The sequence below is a fragment of the Manacus vitellinus genome, unplaced genomic scaffold (assembly GCF_001715985.3).
Source record: "Manacus vitellinus isolate BGI_N305 unplaced genomic scaffold, ASM171598v3 scaffold_55_pilon, whole genome shotgun sequence".
Taxonomy (NCBI): domain Eukaryota; kingdom Metazoa; phylum Chordata; class Aves; order Passeriformes; family Pipridae; genus Manacus; species Manacus vitellinus.
In genome coordinates this window covers 1,786,321-1,803,571 of record NW_021940651.1, presented here as the reverse complement: position 1 = coordinate 1,803,571, position 17,251 = coordinate 1,786,321, and the positions used below count along the sequence as shown (strand labels likewise).

At 36.9% G+C, this 17,251-nt stretch overlaps 1 protein-coding gene and 1 long non-coding RNA gene across 6 annotated transcripts in view; one reads left to right on the top strand and one right to left on the bottom strand.

Moving 5' to 3' along the window:
- The window catches only part of SLC9A3 (solute carrier family 9 member A3), a 54,350-nt gene extending 44,096 nt beyond the window's left edge, over positions 1-10,254 (top strand). For 3 of the 5 annotated variants that reach the window (XM_018081698.2, XM_018081697.2, XM_029963210.1), the window contains 3 exons: positions 265-340; positions 2,025-2,138; positions 6,030-10,254. In XM_018081698.2, coding sequence (XP_017937187.1) covers positions 265-340; positions 2,025-2,138; positions 6,030-6,583 — 744 coding nt within the window. In that variant the 3' untranslated portion in view covers positions 6,584-10,254. Of the gene's footprint in view, positions 1-264; positions 341-2,024; positions 2,139-3,465; positions 4,243-6,029 lie in introns of those variants that run through there. The other 2 variants (XM_018081699.1, XM_008920694.2) reach the window with 2 other exon arrangements.
- Positions 10,255-15,439: 5,185 nt separating this feature from the next.
- On the bottom strand, positions 15,440-16,818 carry LOC108641200. Its single transcript, XR_001921826.2, has 3 exons — positions 16,713-16,818; positions 16,498-16,611; positions 15,440-15,482 (listed from the first exon to the last, which is right to left on the bottom strand). It is a non-coding gene; the product is annotated as an uncharacterized LOC108641200 (long non-coding RNA).
- Between the last annotated feature and the right edge of the window lie 433 nt (positions 16,819-17,251).

The following is a 17,251-nucleotide window of genomic DNA, read 5'->3' as shown; positions in this document are numbered from 1 at the left end:
GTAGCAGAGAAGCACTACAGCATAGAGCATTCAACCAAATTGATATGAAACTAAGAGGGAACACAGAGAGACAAAGTTTCTTTTTTGACTCTGTACATACTATCAGCGTAGGTGGGAAACTAACGGCATTCATATTGAGTCTCAAGCACAGATTACAACAGATTTCAGGGTTATGCTGCTGGACTCGTCATTTCAAAGGATGGCACTGCCATTGCTATTTGAAGACATTGGCATTTTTGGTCGCTTTGTTTGCTTTCTTTTCAGAGGAACAGCAGTGTCATACCAAACGGAACCATTCCTTCAGAAAATCCAGTACAAGATTTTACTTTGAAGGAAAAAGGTAAAAAGATTCTTAGATGCATTAACTGCATTTTACCAGCTACATTACTAGTAAAGCATCACTAAAAGTTTTTGTGATATTCAACAGTGAAACTGCTATTAAAAAGGGGCTTCTAGTAATAATTTAGAACTCAGAGTAGTGATCTTCTCCATTCTTAAATGGATTGTCTCTATGGTTTAGAAGTGATTTTTCTGGGAAGCTGGATGACAAACATAATTTTAATTGGCCTTTTTACTCACATTTCTAAAATACCACATTTAAATTTTGAAAACAAAACAATGTAGTGGCTACAATACTGCAGTGAAATGAACTTTCATCTTCCTTTTGGATAAGGTGCACAGAGCTTTTAAAATTTTTCTTTTTCACCACAGCAGGATATGTCTGCCCAGGATATCAGCCATATAAAATTGAGCAGTTGAAACGACATTCTAATCTGAGTTAAAGTCCGTTGTTTTAGAAGGGTCTGAATCAGATTTGAGGCTAAGAAAGCATGTCAGTATTCGAGAGCATAGCTTTGAAAGGATCACAGAGTCAGAGGCCAGTTTCAGTGCTGAGTCACCCTTCATCATCAAATCTAAAACACAGGTCAGCCTTGAAATTGTAATCGGAAGCTATCCAGTCTAGGGAGTACTCCTTGCAAAAGTTGGTTTTTCATGTAAAGCCCCAAATTCTTAAATTTTTTTTTTAGGCCATTGATGTCAGGCACAGCAATATGTGATGGATGCTTATATGTTTGTTATATAATTATAAAATAATATGTGTCACTTTAAAACACTTCAAAATGTGGTTAAAAGCCACTGAACTTTTATTTGTGTTCTTTCCTCTGTTTATGCCTGCAATCCCTTCATGTCAAAGAGAACTCAAGTGAAATAGAGAGGGATTCATCTTTTCTTGATAGCTCCAAGCAAAAATATTTTTCTTTATGCATCTTCTTTGAACCATTTACTGAGTGTTATTTTTCTTTTACTGACAGGGGCAGTACAGGTTGGCTTCCTAAGTGTAATTTTCTCAAACTTTTTTGCATGGGAAAAGCTTCCCAAATATTCATTAGTAAGTCATTCAATGTTGTCTTATTAAAAAACTTTGTAAGATGTCATCATCTACTTAAAACAAAAAAAGCTTAATTGTAAGACAGTCTTAACAAGTGATTTAGCAGCTATTGCAAAACTTATTCTAATGCAGTAAAAGCAGCAATGACCTCGTTAGGTCTAAAATTAGTCAGGATACAAATGACCTTTATAAAGTGATGAAAATGCAGCCACTGCTCATTGTGATGGGGCTTTTGTCAACTCATGAGCATTTAAGTCACAGAACACAGTAGGAGCAGTGGTGCCATGTCATATGTTGGTGTGTTTAAGTTCCAGGAAGGCAATTCTGTTAGGCAAAAGTTTGGCTAGAGTGTGAAATCTCTTTTTATCACAGCACCATATGTTAATGCAAGCCAGAAACCTGCACTGAGTTTCTTGATATAATTGGTATCTAAGCTGAAACCTGTATATACATTCACATTTCAGTGCCACAACTGTTGATTAAATTTTACCCTTATCTAGATCCTTGTTAAAGATGTATCTGATAACTATGCCAGCATCAAACCAGCATGAAATAGCATTTTCTATCAGAATTGATAAAAATCTCTAATCAAATTGGACTTTCTTTCCCTCCCCCTGCCCCCTCTCCCCAACAGATTTGGAGTTTTCTGAATCAGAAGAAAATAATGATTATGAGACTTTGCATCTGGGCAAAGGAGTTGATTTCCTGGCTAATGTGACGCAACAAAATTTCACAGATAATCCTGCCGGTAAAACTATTTATTACCTACAAAGGTTTTTTTTCTCAAATTTTTAAAAAATTATTAGAAATGCTGATGATTTAGCCTGTTTTTTTTTGTTGTTGTTGTTGTTTGCTTTGATTTTATGTGTTCTATTTGAAAATGTACTTGTTTAATATTAATGTTAACATAAAAAGTTTTGGATATCTGGATGTATGGAGAACATCAAATTTGCTACTGATAGAAGTTGTGAACATGACTACCTAAACCAGTTTTAAAACCATTAATTATTTCTAGCAACAGAAATTTTAAAATTGTCTTACCTCAAAAGAGCAGTCAATATTAGTCCTTTGGAACTACCTTCTACTTGCATTGGAAGCACTTCATTGTGAGAAATTTTGTTTTTCTTATTTCAGACAAGATTTCTCTTAAATTCACAACTCCCTCAGATTCTTTACAGGTTCACAGAAGTCACCGAAAAGAGCAGATTTGCAACATTTCTGGAGCACTCATTGCACTTGATTTCCAGCCCTGAAAGGCTCCAAAATATCAGCTTGGAAGTATATCACTATATATAACAGAAATCATATAATATGATTTATAAAGTTTTAAACACTTTTGTGTTTCAATTTTTCAGCATGACATTGTTTGCTTCATATGTAATGTGGTGCATATAGTGAAGAAAAACGCTTGTGTCTGTACTCTTTTGGCAAACATGCTGATACAGTCTTCTCACTGTTTTGTGGCAAATTCTATGTTTGAGTATGTATAAAAACACCCAGAAATAAGTGGGTGGCAAGATGCAGGCCTAAAATGTTTCTGTAAAAGCATTACAAACCTGATAACTCTATTAACAGTCTCCTGTCGCTTACTTTTGACTGTTTCATGGCCTGTTTTAGCTACCTCCCACAAATCTCATTCCTTTATACAGTGGTGAAGTTGTTTTGGGTTTTTTGGGGGTTTTTTTGCATGTTGTCCCATCTTTTCTTTCTTTTTTGTGGATTTGATAAGAATTTTCTGCAGTTATTTTATGTTGTGCTTTTTTTTTTAAATTAAAATGTCTGGGCCGATTTCTTCTTTTATTGATTTTTTTTTTGTCTCCAGATATCCCAAACATAACTGCATATGGGATATAATATCCATTTTTTCCCTTTAATAGAAATCCATATATATCTAGCAATAACCAAGGTGTATGTGTGTATAACGGTCTGTGTATTGGCTTAGTCACACCTATACCAGTGTGCATCAGTGTACTTTTTTCCACCAACAACCATCTCCTTTACAAAGCATCTTGCTGTATTATCAAGATATTATTTTGATTAATTTTACTTGTCCCTTGTGAATTTTTTGTTTTTAGGAATTGATAACCCGGTATTTTCAGCTGATGACGATCAAAGCATCTACATGAAATTCTCACCGTGGTTATCCAGTGAAGATACTGTGGTACCATCACAAAGGGCCCGAGTGCAGATCCCGTATTCTCCAGAAAACTTCAGGCGACTTGCTCCATTCCGGCTCAGCAATAAATCAGTAGATTCCTTCCTTCTAGCAGATGGCCCAGAGGACCGACCCAGAACTTTTCTCCCAGAATCAACACATATGTAATATTTTAAACAATGTTACCACTTTATTTTTAACCAGCCTTCTTATCAATCCTGACTACTGAGAAGTAAACTTACTTTTCTGATTTTTCTTCTTCTAGAATATCTATTTCCTCCCTGAGTTCTTTGTACAACTAAACATCTTCTATTTTCCTCCAACTTAATTAACAAAACATCTTTCGATTTTCCTTCTGCAGAAGAGCTGTTCAACTATTTGGGGTCCAATGCCTTGCTATTTTTACAGCAGATAATGATCCTTCTCTTTGTTTTGACTTGAATATTTCAAATGCCAGAATATTGTGCACTCATTTTCAAGAGGCTTCAGGTTTCTTTGTTAGTGCTAGATGATAAAACTGATACCTGAATTCCCTAAATGGAGTATGATTTTTGACTGTTTTGCTAAGAAGCCTTGAGTCAGTTCTGAATATTTGTCCAGACTATTTACCCAGTGCCCGGGAAGGAAAATGGCACCACTGCTACAATACAAGTACTCAGTGACACTACTGATGTATCATTACATAAGAAAGGAGTTTAAAAGGAATCATGTTTACTAGAATGTATCAGTTCCCTTTTGCGGACAGAGATAATTACACCACAGTATTGTGGAGAAACAGTATTCCAGTTAGAGCTTTATCCTTAAATTATGAGTTTATCTTAATCCATATCTTATTCTGAAACTAGAAAGAGGCTTAGCTTTCTGATGCAGTGAATAACTTTTTGCTTCTAATGTGTTAGAGGCTTAGAATTAAACTTACTCTGGATTTAAATGAATATCCTAGTTGCCCTTTAGTTTTTGCTGTGTGGAAATTTTCCATACCATAAAAAGCAGCCTTCACTTCTATAATCAAGTTGGGCAATGCTTCAAATGAGTTCGGCAGGTCACAGTTCAGGTATCGTAATTGAATAGAACACAGGGCATTGCAGGGATTGTGCAATGAAATGCCGAAGGTGGTGTCATCATGAATTCACATTTGTGGAATACATGATCACAAATCTATGTATGAGTGTCCTCTGTACATCAACAAATAAATGTGGTAAGTGGAATGCACTTCTGTGGTTAGTTGATGAAACTTTGTTCAGACAAAGACTTCAGGATAAGAGTGAATGCTGCTAATCTTGACTTGAGAAGAATTTCATAACCTTTTGAAAAGAAATAGAAAAGGAAGACCTATTTTTCTTCTATTCTGGCTTCTGTCCTTTCAGAAAATGTGCTAGTTTAAGTGCAATTAAAGGAAACAGACCACTTTCTTTACTGAAGTGGCCTGTGGGTCTGTGTTTGGTTCTAGCACTCAGTTCCTTACTAATGCATCTTGGCTTATTTTTTAAATGATGTTTTCAAATAAATACTGGATTAAAGAACTATGAATTACAACCCAATATCCTGATTAAAAGTGTGAACAATGAGCAACACTCCAAGAGGAAAATTTCTCCTTGACACTTATCCACATTGAAATTCTCTTTATTTTTTCTTCCCCACTGAGAACATTGTCACAGAATATTGACATATGACTTGCTGAATATTTTCTTGCTAACTTTTGTTCTTTTCCTCCATTCAGTTGCCTAACTTATCATTTACTTTATTATTAGGAAGTGGTATTTGTAAGTTCTTGTGCAGGTAACTTTTGCATATCAAAATCACTGGATTTTTACTGCTGCGTTTCTTAACAAGTGCTTTGGAAAGTTAGATTTCCCAAGCTAATAAGCTTAGACCTTGATTATTCTCAGAAACAGTCCTCTGAATGATCTCCTTAACAAAATTCTTCTAATAAGAGAATGATATTGAAATTTCAATTAAAAGTTTTTAAAGAACAATGGAAACTGAAAGCCAAGAGTGAAAAGGTTGTTTCTTTACATATCTAACATATATCAAAAACTGATCATAGGTTCTGATCAATAAGAAATTGACTCCCTGGAGATACCCTCTGCTACTTCATTGAAAGAATGTAATCTATATAAACAAATTCTGAACTATTTCCTTACTGAGCATCAGGACTAAGCGTTTCAAGATAAAGATACACTTTAGTGCCCAGAGGATGGCTCCATCTCCTTAACTATCTGAAACAGCTAGTCGTTTATTACAAACACTGAGCCAAGTTTTGCCTGACACTCAGCAAGGATAAGAAGTTTAATTAACTCTCTTTAGGTTGTCCAAGATAGAACTGGGTATAGAGTAGAGTTCTTCAGAAAAACAAACAAATAAACTTAAACCACGCCCTTTCATAAGACTTTCATAAAAATAGCCAAAAGCAAAGCCCAATAGCCAGCATACTAATAGATAAAGTATGTACTACAAATGTTTCTATTTATTTGTGTTCTTTAGGTGATATGGACCATGATGTTGAAATGACAGAATACTCCTCTTCAGATGATCAACTAAACCAAAATGGAAGTGTTTCAGTGAATCCCCTCCACTTCTTCCCCTCTTGTCTTCAAATGCCTTGGACCCAAAACTATTCTTCATTGGAAAACAGAGGGAATATATCTCTTTCTTCTGTCTCTGAGTATATAGCTTCATGTGACCCAAATGTACCTGATCTCTTCTGGGAATCGGGTACAGATACGAATAACAAAGAGACAGTAAACTCAGGTTATTGTTCTGAAGTTAGTTACAAGTCAGAGAATTCACAAGAAGAGAATTCTCTACTTATCTTTGAAGGGCTGGAAGACTCTTACCTGAAGGAACCCCAAGAGAAGAAAATGTTGCTTGATGTACAAGGAAATTACAGGTCTGCTGCAGCCAGACGTGTACAAAGCCGACGCTCTTTTCACAGGCCAAAACCTCTGCAACACCCTAAGCTTCAGAAGCTAGCATCTCTTCCAGCATCTTGCCATGTCCCTCCACATTCTTTGGAACAAGAGGAAACACAGTTGTGAGCCAGGACTTACTTGAAAGAAGAAGATGAGAGAGAATCACTTGAACAAAGGGCTTCTGTAACAATAGAGAGCAACCTATTGGTTCATAGGATCTGCTCTAGAACAGATGGAAAGGGAGTGGGGTCCTGTGATGTCAGAAACACTGGAGCTTTTCTGCTGTACTTACATTTTTAAGTTCTTATTCATAATGTAAGGGTGCATAGTGAGGGGGAAATAAGACTCCTTGTTATTTTTTCATGTAGACTGTTACAAATAATCTATTATTTTTGGAGGGTTAAACCAAGAATCTTTTCAAATGGTAAATCGTTGATGTTTTTTTTACATGGAAATGGTTTATTATGCCATTATGCCATAAATACATTTAAAGAACTAGACTGTATTTGCTTCTTCAGTAATGGAATTAAATATTTATGCTATATGAAATTAAAGTAGGAGAAGCAAGTGGTTAACCTCTTCCATGCTAAGTCTACTCTGATTGAAATTGATTGGTGGCTTTTATAAGTGCAAGCTAAAGAAAAACATTTTCCTGCTCTTGAATATTTGTGTCACTGAGTAATAGTGGGATATTGACTCTCGTGGAAAACTTTCCAGGGAGAGGAAAGTCCTGGCATCTTGAAATTTAATCAAGTACTCCAGGAGGGCCAGTTCCTTCCTTCACCTTTATTCCCTCAACTCAGTAGCACTGGAATGAAAGAACACCCAGAATTAGCTCAGCATTTTAATTTGTGTGGTCACAAGCGATTCATTTCATATTCTTAATTAAACTGCTCTATTTTAAATAGCCTCACTCAGATAGGACTGTAAATATTTGTCATTTTTACTGCTGCTTTGGAAGACACCTTCCAAATACTTTTAGATTATTCTGTTAATTTATGTATCACTTTCAATAGCTGATCAGGATAATGGTTTCTCAGATGGTATTCTGAGTTTTGCCACATGGTTTAAGTGCCACAATGACTCAGGATGTTGACGGTTCAAAGTATTGTACAGAAGCATGTGCATATATATACCTACCTGTTTGTGCTAGGAACGTCCTTTATTTTTTTGTGTGTGGTTTTCTGTTAAAATGCTTAAGATTGCACTAGACCCTTATTGCATATGAATTAGATCTACATCACCTTGAAGATAGCTGGAGACATCAGTGAAAGTCAACTCAGATGAAGACTAGATAAAAGTGAAAACTCTGAGACCTCTCATAGATGCGTAATGCTACATGCCAGCATATAGTCCTCTGACTTACGTGTATTTTGCCTTGGAAGATTCCAGTCCTGAAATTTTGGCTTGAAATCTTCAGTGGTATAAGTTGCAAAGGTTCTATAACAGCAATAGAAGGTGAGTGTTTGGCCAGTCTATGATCCTAATATGTTCCTTATTTCTGTTTTATATCCGTGTAAGCCATTTGTAAATGAACTAAGTCACCTTCAGGGTGATATCTGATTTGTTTGAGAGTGGATCCTGGACAGAGGCTTTTCTAGTAAATTTTACTTTATCTATAGGAATTAGTGATTGTTTCACTCTGCCTGCCCAGATTTTGAATGGCTTCTAGGTGATTCTGTGTCAGATGTCAAAATAGAGGTTTACCCAGACACCCAAAAAGAGTGGAGCAATGTGTGATAACTCATGTTCACATCTTCTTTCTATTTTTGTCCTCTTTGCTAAAAGAGGTTTGACTGGTGCACATTGCAGACATGGGATGGCAAATGTCATATATAAACCTAGACAGACACAAAACACACATGTTTAGAGATTAGATACAGAGAAGTGGTTCTTTTGATATCAGTTCACAAGCAGCTGCCTGTTTGGCAGTCATCTTGGGCAATGGTGCAAATCAATTGGAAAGCTTCATCACCCACAACTAGTCTTGTTATAATTCAATAATGTAAATACAATTTTTGTGAACTGAGTACGTATGAACATATTTTGGTGAAGTAGAGCATATTAATACTGTTCCGGATATTACAATTGGTACAATTTTAGTAATTGGCATATATAAAAGGACCATTACCAATCCCAAATATTAGGACAGGTAAAGTGCAATGTGCCAAAATCTACCCTTCAGTCTCACAGCATAATGCTGAAGTACCAACACCAAAATTGGCAAGATGCTCATCAGGTGTTGGTTTTGAAATAAAACTTTCATTTCTTATTGCTTTTGTACAGAGGTCGTTGCTGTGCCGCAGTCAGGAAAAGAACCACACTGTGGACTGCCTCTTGCATGCTTGTTAGAGGATTCCCAATCTATTTGTGTACAGGCTACCTCAAGGAAACGCTTTTAAATTGTCATCAGCAGGTGGCAGTTTTCACCAGATAAATGTTGCACAGACAAGAGTAGGTAATTTTGAAAATCACAGGATACACATTTTTATTGTTTTTGTAATCTTTTATGCTAAACAAGAAAGGATCAATAAACGCCACTGTATTTACAAACACAGCAGCCTGTGAAAAGCCAGAAGGATCCTGTATGCTTTTGAGAGGGCTGTGGGTTGTAGGAGTTTTATAAAACAAAGCGGAACATCATGCCATTTTAAACAATAGAAAAGGAAAGACATTGTATATAAAGGGCTTACCTCTCCATTTCAAAGGCCCTAGGCATTTTCTATATGTTGCATCACTATAGTTAAACAGATGAAGAATAAAATAGGCCATTCTGATAGCAAAGAGACCTTTCACTGGAATATCTTGCATAATTTCTGAGGCTTTTATGCCTCCCAAAGAGGGTTTCTAGTAGAATTGTTTCTGCAGCAAGGTTTTGTTTGGCGTAGTTCCTCAATTTGAAATGTGATGAAAAAAACTTTCATGTCCCCAATTTCCACATTGAGAACATACTCATAACTAGAATATAATGGATTATAGTTCTTGGAGTTTTTTCAGGGCAATTGTTCCCAATGTCTACCACGGTATATACAAAAAACAGGTTATAAGTGTTCATCATCTATTTCAATTGTTTTTCCCATACTCTTTGATTGTACTTTTACATTTCCCGTGGTATATGTACCTGTGGGTTCAATCGTTTGGTTACTTCTTCAGCACACTTTAATCAATAAAGCACCACTAATTTCTAATACAGCAACATAGATTCAGAGCTGCTGAGGATCTGGCTTTTTTGTTTTTTTACCCTTGTTTATTAGATTGGAATATCAGTTCACGTCTGGGGAGCCCAGTTAATTTCTTGCTTCCCTAAAACTATCTCTAAATTTTTTTTGTGACATTCGCTGTCAAAGAAAGGCAAGCGGAAAATTCCACAGCTGATATTTATTGAACAACTAACTATGGCCTACCTTGTTGCAAAATGATGAAATGAAGAAATATTTGATGTTTCTTTTATATATTCTACTCCATGAACAGGGTTCTTTTTAATGATGTTTATTATGCTGCACTATGACCTAGCAATGTTAAAGAAAACCCCAGAAGTGTTGCCTGTATTGAGATGAATTCTGTCTCTCTGAGCTGTGAACCTAGTTATTGAAATATATGAAGTTATGTTTTACAAATATATGGTCTATTCAGAGATTTATGTAACAAAGGTTGCAAAATAATCACGTGCCTTAAACTGTCACTCCTCAGAGTGCTGTTGTTTGGACATACTTGTATGTACTTTCCAAAAGGTGTCAACTTACTGCATATATTTTTAAATGAGTAAAGATGTTCTGCTAATGTCTTTATAGAGATGTTTTAATAGTATATCATAATGAGAAGTTTGACAATAAATTATATCACTTTGATGGAATCACACTCCTTTGGCAACTGATTTAGAGAATCATTTATTTATTACATTTAGAAAAGACTCCTCATATACAAGACTTCTGAGAAGTATGCATTTCTGCTCCAAAATCATAGTTAAAAAAGACAACAGAGTGCTGATAATTCATGTAATTTATAAAACACAAATCATTAAAAGCAGCAAGAGAAGCTGTAGAAGATCTCCTGAGGCTCTCTCAGACAACTATCATACTTTTTGTATAGTTCTAGCCTCACAGTAGAGAATGATAGAATTCCCATTGACTTCATAAGGCAGTATTTCCATCTATAGAACAGAAGGGCCCGTATTTTGTCAAGTTATATAGAGAGATGTCATCATAACAACACTATAATTTAAATTTTACATAAATGTAATATAGCATCTCATTATTATTATGCACCTGGATTGGAGCAATCCAACATCATAGAAGCAAAGATTGGACCAGTCTTAGAAATGATTTAATCAGTTTCAGTAAAGTTTTAGAAAAGTGAAGTGATAAACACAAAACCCTACCAGCTATAGGAGGTATTCATAATTTTATATCGCGTATTTTATTTTATTTATATAGTTATATATAGAATATATACTATTTATAAGGAAAGGAGCTTTTCAGACCCATTGGTGAATTCAGCAGTGCTTTAAGGAAGCACGCGTGTCTATGCATTAAAGGGACCCTGAAAGGCAGTATAGCTGTATTCATGGCTGAAAACAAATGAAGAAAGTCTGAAACAGAAGGATCAGTTTTGTGCTGCTAAGATGTAAGTAGCTAAGAATGGGAAAAAAAACATATGTGGGCTAATTATGTGCATGTGAATGTTCAAAATAGAAACAATGAAGACTGATATGGGTAAAACTGACTTCAAAGGAAGATAATGTAGACATGTGCAAAAGATACATATCACCTGTGTAATAACCATTGCTTAATTCCTTCCCACACATACATATTTTCAAATTTTAACTCTATAATGAACAGTTTTAGCTGACAATTTAATACTAACATTTCCTTCAGTGTAAAAGCACTAGAAATGCCAGTTAGTGTAGTTACAAATAATTCCGGATTGACAACTCAAACTGTGAGAAAAAAAAAATCACAGAAGTTGTAGCAAAGAATTAAAACTGTTGCTACCAAATGTCTGCAATAAGGTCTCAAGAAACGAAGTGCTGATTACAAAACTTGCTATCGTCCTATACTCACTGTCTCAGAACACTATAGAATATAGAGCATTTCACCCAGGAAATAGAAATGAATTTTGGTCAGAAGACAGAAAAGACTGAAGTGACCAGTTGTAGGGTATGGTCAAAAGAGCATACTGACAAGCAATCTGTTTACATGCAACCTGTCCCTTAAATACCCTTACATCTCTATCTTCTTACACTCTTTTACCTCCCAAACACCTCCCCCTTTCCCTGTCTGTTTCATATTAAAAACATCTTATAAAATGTCTTGCAGAATACCAAGCTTTATCCCATAACCAGTAACCCTCCTTGGTCTGTAAGGTGATCCAGTTGATTGATCTTGATGGCTTTCACCACACAGAAAATGGAGTCCTTCTGTGATTGCCCTGGAAGAAGCCAGATCAGAATGTTCCAGTTTCTCTACTTCAGTTATAAGGGTTTCCTGACGATCACTGTCCCTCTGTGCACCTCTGTCTCTGTGAATATGAACTTCTTGTTTCATAATCTAACAGTTTCACTCTAGATTCTGGGAAAAAAAAGGTTTTAAAATTAAGAAGATTTTCTATTTTTACTTTTGTATCACATGATTCAAAATCTGTGAACTGATCAGGTTTTGCCTGCGATAAGTGGTATTTTTTATGTTGCTGGGATTATCAAGGTAAGTAGAGTTACCTGCACCAAACTGGTTTCTGCAAAAAATTAGCTGATTCTATCAACCACCTGACATGCATAAAGAACAATAGCATCATTACAAACTGGCAATTATAATTTAATCAATTGACCTCTTCAGATAAGAGTTTCAGTAACACTATTTATCACATCAGTCCAACAAACTCCCACTTCCTTTGAAATGTTTAAAAGCTGGATCAAACTGATAGGTAATGTACAACCCTAAATTTAATCAACCGAACACTGCCTAAATTTCTTGAGTATTGAAGCTATTCAGGCATTCTGAATCATAGAAAAGACCCTTAAGATCATTGAGTCACACCGTTAGTCTAACACTTCCAAGTCCATCACTAAACCACGTCCTAGTTATCACATTTACAGATCTTTTAAATACCACTACAGATGGTGACTCAGCCACTTCCCTTGGCAGCCTGTTCCAGTGCTTGGCAACCCTTTCAGTGAAAAAATTTTTCCTGCTATCCAATCTAAACCTCCCTGGGGAAACTTGAGGCTGTTTCCTCTTGTCCTATCGCTGAGGAATGAGGCCAGAATGCTGAGTTAAGAGATGTATGAGATATGGATATGTTGGGGAGCATCAAGTGTAGGATGACCGTAAAGTCTCTCGCATTAACATGGGTAGGTCTGTTGTAGAAATATATTACACATGACAAATAGAACACCCAAAGTGACAATGAAAGAAGATCTGTGTTAGATTCATCATACGAGTGATTCCTGAACTTTATCAAACAGAAAGCCTTGCTTTCTTTCCCTTTCTGTGGTGACATCTGTGAAAATCAATCAAATCTTTTTCTAACTACTTTACTTGCCTTCCGAAGCCTGCAAAACAAAACTCTGAAAATGAATTATCCTAAATAAAGGTTTCTTCTAAAGCAAGAAAGACCTCTTAAGAAATATATATATAAAGTGTTTAAATTTTCTGTAGTGAATCAACCTTTTGTGAATTTAGAGGAACTTGAGCTAGTGGAGACTGCAAAGACTTTGAAAAATAGCTACACACTTTACACATCATAAACTACCAGATCCATATACTGAAATGCTGAGTGCTGGTCTAGAGTCAGAATCTCTGATTCTATTGCCCTTGCTATTGGAAGTCAAGGGTTCAGGTGTTACTGACCATAGGGAAGATGTTATAATTGTAACAAAGACCTAAATAAACTAGATGTTCTGGAGTATCGTAAAATAGATTTTTTGGCTGCATTAGCACATGAATGGTCTAATAAGAGATGTAAGTGTGCTGAAGAAACAGCTGAAGTAAAAAAACTTTTATTATACAAAAGTAAGCAAAATAGTGAGAATATATATAACAATTACCATATGGATACAAAAACTGGCCTAATTTGGAGAGAATGCAATCCATTCTTCCTGTCCTGCAAGTGCTTTTACTGTACTTAATCTAATTTCTACATTGCATAATTCCTTCTTGTTTTGAAACAAATATACATTTCTAAGAAACTCTAATTCGTATACAAATCTTTAGGAGACAACCTTGCGTTGTGAATGTTTCATTTCTTTCCCAAGCTTGCACTGTAAAAAATGTAGACATTTTTTCAAATGGCAATTTTGAAATTACATGAAAGTGTTTTTGCTTATGGTTTTGTTAGAACTGTGCTTAGTTCTAACATGAAACAGATGGGAGTACAGAAGGAGTTTAACCTATGGTATATCTTCCCATGCAAACACTGCCATTGTGCAACTAATTTCATATGGTGGAAAAGCAAGAGCTGACTGTCTTCTGCTCTTTTATCATCTCCCATATCTTGAAACATGTATCTAATTTCTTCAAGAATTTCCAGATCATATGGTGATTCCCACATGAAAAGGAATCTGAATGAATTTTTCTTGCTATGTAGGTCTGATACACTCTGGATAGGCCTAGAAGAAAAAAAATCTATTATGGAGGAAGATCTGGGCCTTTTGCTATTCACCTATACATTAGGTGAATATGTGAAGAGGCAAGCAAACCAAAGTGACTACATTTTTGAGAGTAATTAATTTTAAGAGTGCTAACCAATAGACCCTTTTCACTAGTTTTTACTAGGATTCCTAATACCTGTAGCTGTTAGCAGTAATACCAGTTTGCAGGAACAGAATACTGAGTTTGAATAGCCAATGGCCAACAGATCAGGTTACAACAGTTTGTAGTAACCTTTGTACAACAGGGTCAGAAAAGGAGAAAAAAAAAGTCCGTGACTGAACCGCCAGAATTACTTGGTGCAGAATTATCAGCTTAAATATCTGTCATGAGAGAATCCAGACTCTCATCTTCCTAATGAGGAAATAGTAGCAGACTCCAAGTATTCACTGACCCATCTCAGCTATAAATCCATTTCATATTACATTCATGTTCAAACATCCTTGAATAAGTAAATAGGTAGCAGTTACACATAAAGAAACTAGAGACATCTAGATAATGTAAAGAAATAAATACTTAGGCTTTTCTGCAAATAATAGATCTAGTTCCACATCTTCATTAACAATGTATTTCCTTTTTATTTTAATGGACCTTTTACTTCACAATGCCCTGTAAAATTGGGCTCACTTTTAATCATGACAAATACGTATTGGGCAATCCGGATGGCTATGCAGCCAAATCCCTCAAAAAGGGAATGTTGCACAAGCACAGAGTATAGCATATGACAGGTGTTAGCAATCCATGGACAGCATAGTTTCAGATAAACGCTTTGTGAGTAGCTTTATGAGTTTACGTTTCAGTTTGCCTTGTGAACACTTAGAATTTTACTACAGAAGACTACACGGAAAAAGGCGATTAGATCAGATAGCTAGATTAGATTAGATTTAGATTAGATTAGATTAGATTAGATTAGATTAGATTAGATTAGATTAGATTAGATTAGAAGAGTTACTGGACCCGGTGCTCACGATGCAGACGAGCTGTTTAAAGTGGTTAAGCTTGGAGGCAGCCTGGGCTGTAGCCCGGGACCGGCCGAGCTGCCGCTGGACCGGAGAGGCGGGATTACCGCCCGAACAGGGCATGCGGACGGACTGGGCTGGGTTCTGCAGGGCAGGGCAGGTCAGGGATGTTCTGGAGCCTGAGCCTCGCCGGGATGCTCCGCGCCCCGCACTCCTCGCTCCGGGGCCACTCCGGTGCCGTGGGTGTGGGCGGCATCCTCGGGTCCGGCCTCCGGTCACCCAGCGCTGCCACCCGCTTGAGCATCCGCCGCTCTCAGACCTCGCACCGCCCGGCATGGTAAGTCCCGCTGCGTGCTGGGGCGGTTCCTGACCCAGAGCTCCGCTTGGTCTCCTCCTGCCCGCCCGGCTGCACCTCTCTGGTTTCTGCGAGAAAGGCGCAGAGAGGGTTGGAACGAACAAGTTTTAGGAAAGAATTTTGTTCTAGCTGGCAGGATTTCAGACCTACAAACCTCTGTCAGAAAAAGGGACGGCAGGGCTCAAACTGCTCCCGTGTTCCAGTTTAGCAGTTTCCCTAGACAGTGTTCTCCAGGGGCTTTCCAAATATCACCAGCTGATTTCAGCTGGGCTCCCCATTGTCCTGTTAGTTATGACAGTTGTGTTCATACCGAATTGTTAGGCTTTCTCCTCTATTTCTTTCACTAGTATGAGTATAACCTCACTGATATCTACAGTTTTACGTGAAATATTTAGGAAGTTGTTTGCACTATGGTACAAAGGCCTTTTATTTAGGAGGGAAAAAGGCATACTTTCCCCTCATGCTCCAAGTGCTTGATGGAGAAATGGACTCAGATTATAATACTCAAATACCACCACATACTATGACTATGATACCACATACATGCACAAACAATGTGACCTCCAATCTTTATGCTGCTATGACTAGAAAACAAAGTTCTCTTCACAAGCCCCTGAAAGGTATACTTTGGGGAATTAGCATCCTGTGTTAGCATCTGCAAAAACCATTGCTCACCAACTGTTAATACCATTTACTTCTAGTCCTCTTAGAATGATAGAATCATTTAGAATGGAAAAGATCATGAGTCCAACCATAAACCTAACACTGCCAACTCCTCCACTAAAATATGTCCTGAATCACCATACCAATGGGTCTTCGAAATACCTACAGGGATAGCAACTCAGCCACTTACTTCCCTGGGCAGCCTGTTACAGTGCTTGACAACCAGTGAAGAAATCTTTCCTAAGATCTGATCTAAACCTCTCCTGGTGCAATTCGAGGCTGTTTCCTCTCACATGCTGTCATTTGTTCTTTGGAAAAAGAGGCCTACACCCACCTTGCTTCAGCCTCCTTTCAGGCAGTTATCCGGAGTGATAAGATCTTCCCTGAGCCTCTTTACTCCAGACTGAACAGCTCCCTTACCTGCTCCTCACCAGAGTTGTTCTCAGGACCTTTAACCAGCTTCATTGTTCTTCTTTGGACACTCTTCCTCAGATTTAACATAGAGATTCAAGGCTATTAGTTCTCACCTTTAAACTGTGAAAACAAAAAAATCAGAGCATGCCATATCTTGATTTTTCTATATTCCATAACTTGGCTATTTGCATTTTAATCTCTTTTCCCCTTTGGCAGATTACCCAGTCTTTCCATCTCATGCCCACAGGTTTGAGTAGATCAGAGCTACCTCTTTTGCAGCTGCAGACTACACACCTTCAACCAGTATAGATAGATAATATATTTTTAAGCAGCAGACCAGCGTGTTAATAATTTACTAAACTCTCAGTAAAACACCACAGCTCCTTTTGACACAGAAGACTTTTCTTCACTGCAGGACTCCCTTTTCTGCCTGAAGCTTTTGCATTCCACGGCTCATTCTAAACTCTCCTTGTCTTGCTGAGACTTGATAGCAATGAAGTTTATTGATCATGGTGCTTCATTCTCTATTCTGAAGTGATGCAATCATGAGATAATCACTTTCCCCCTCCTCCTTTGCTCTCTTTCTCATTTGGACTTTTCAGTTTTTATAACCTCTTTCCAGGTAATAAGGGATCGTATGTACATGATTGCTTTCATTCAAATTGCCCAGATTTTACAAACCTTTTATTTTTAGTGTCTTCTAATTACTTGGAAAATGCCTACTTTTAAAAACAATCTAAAGTTTGAACTGTTAAATTGC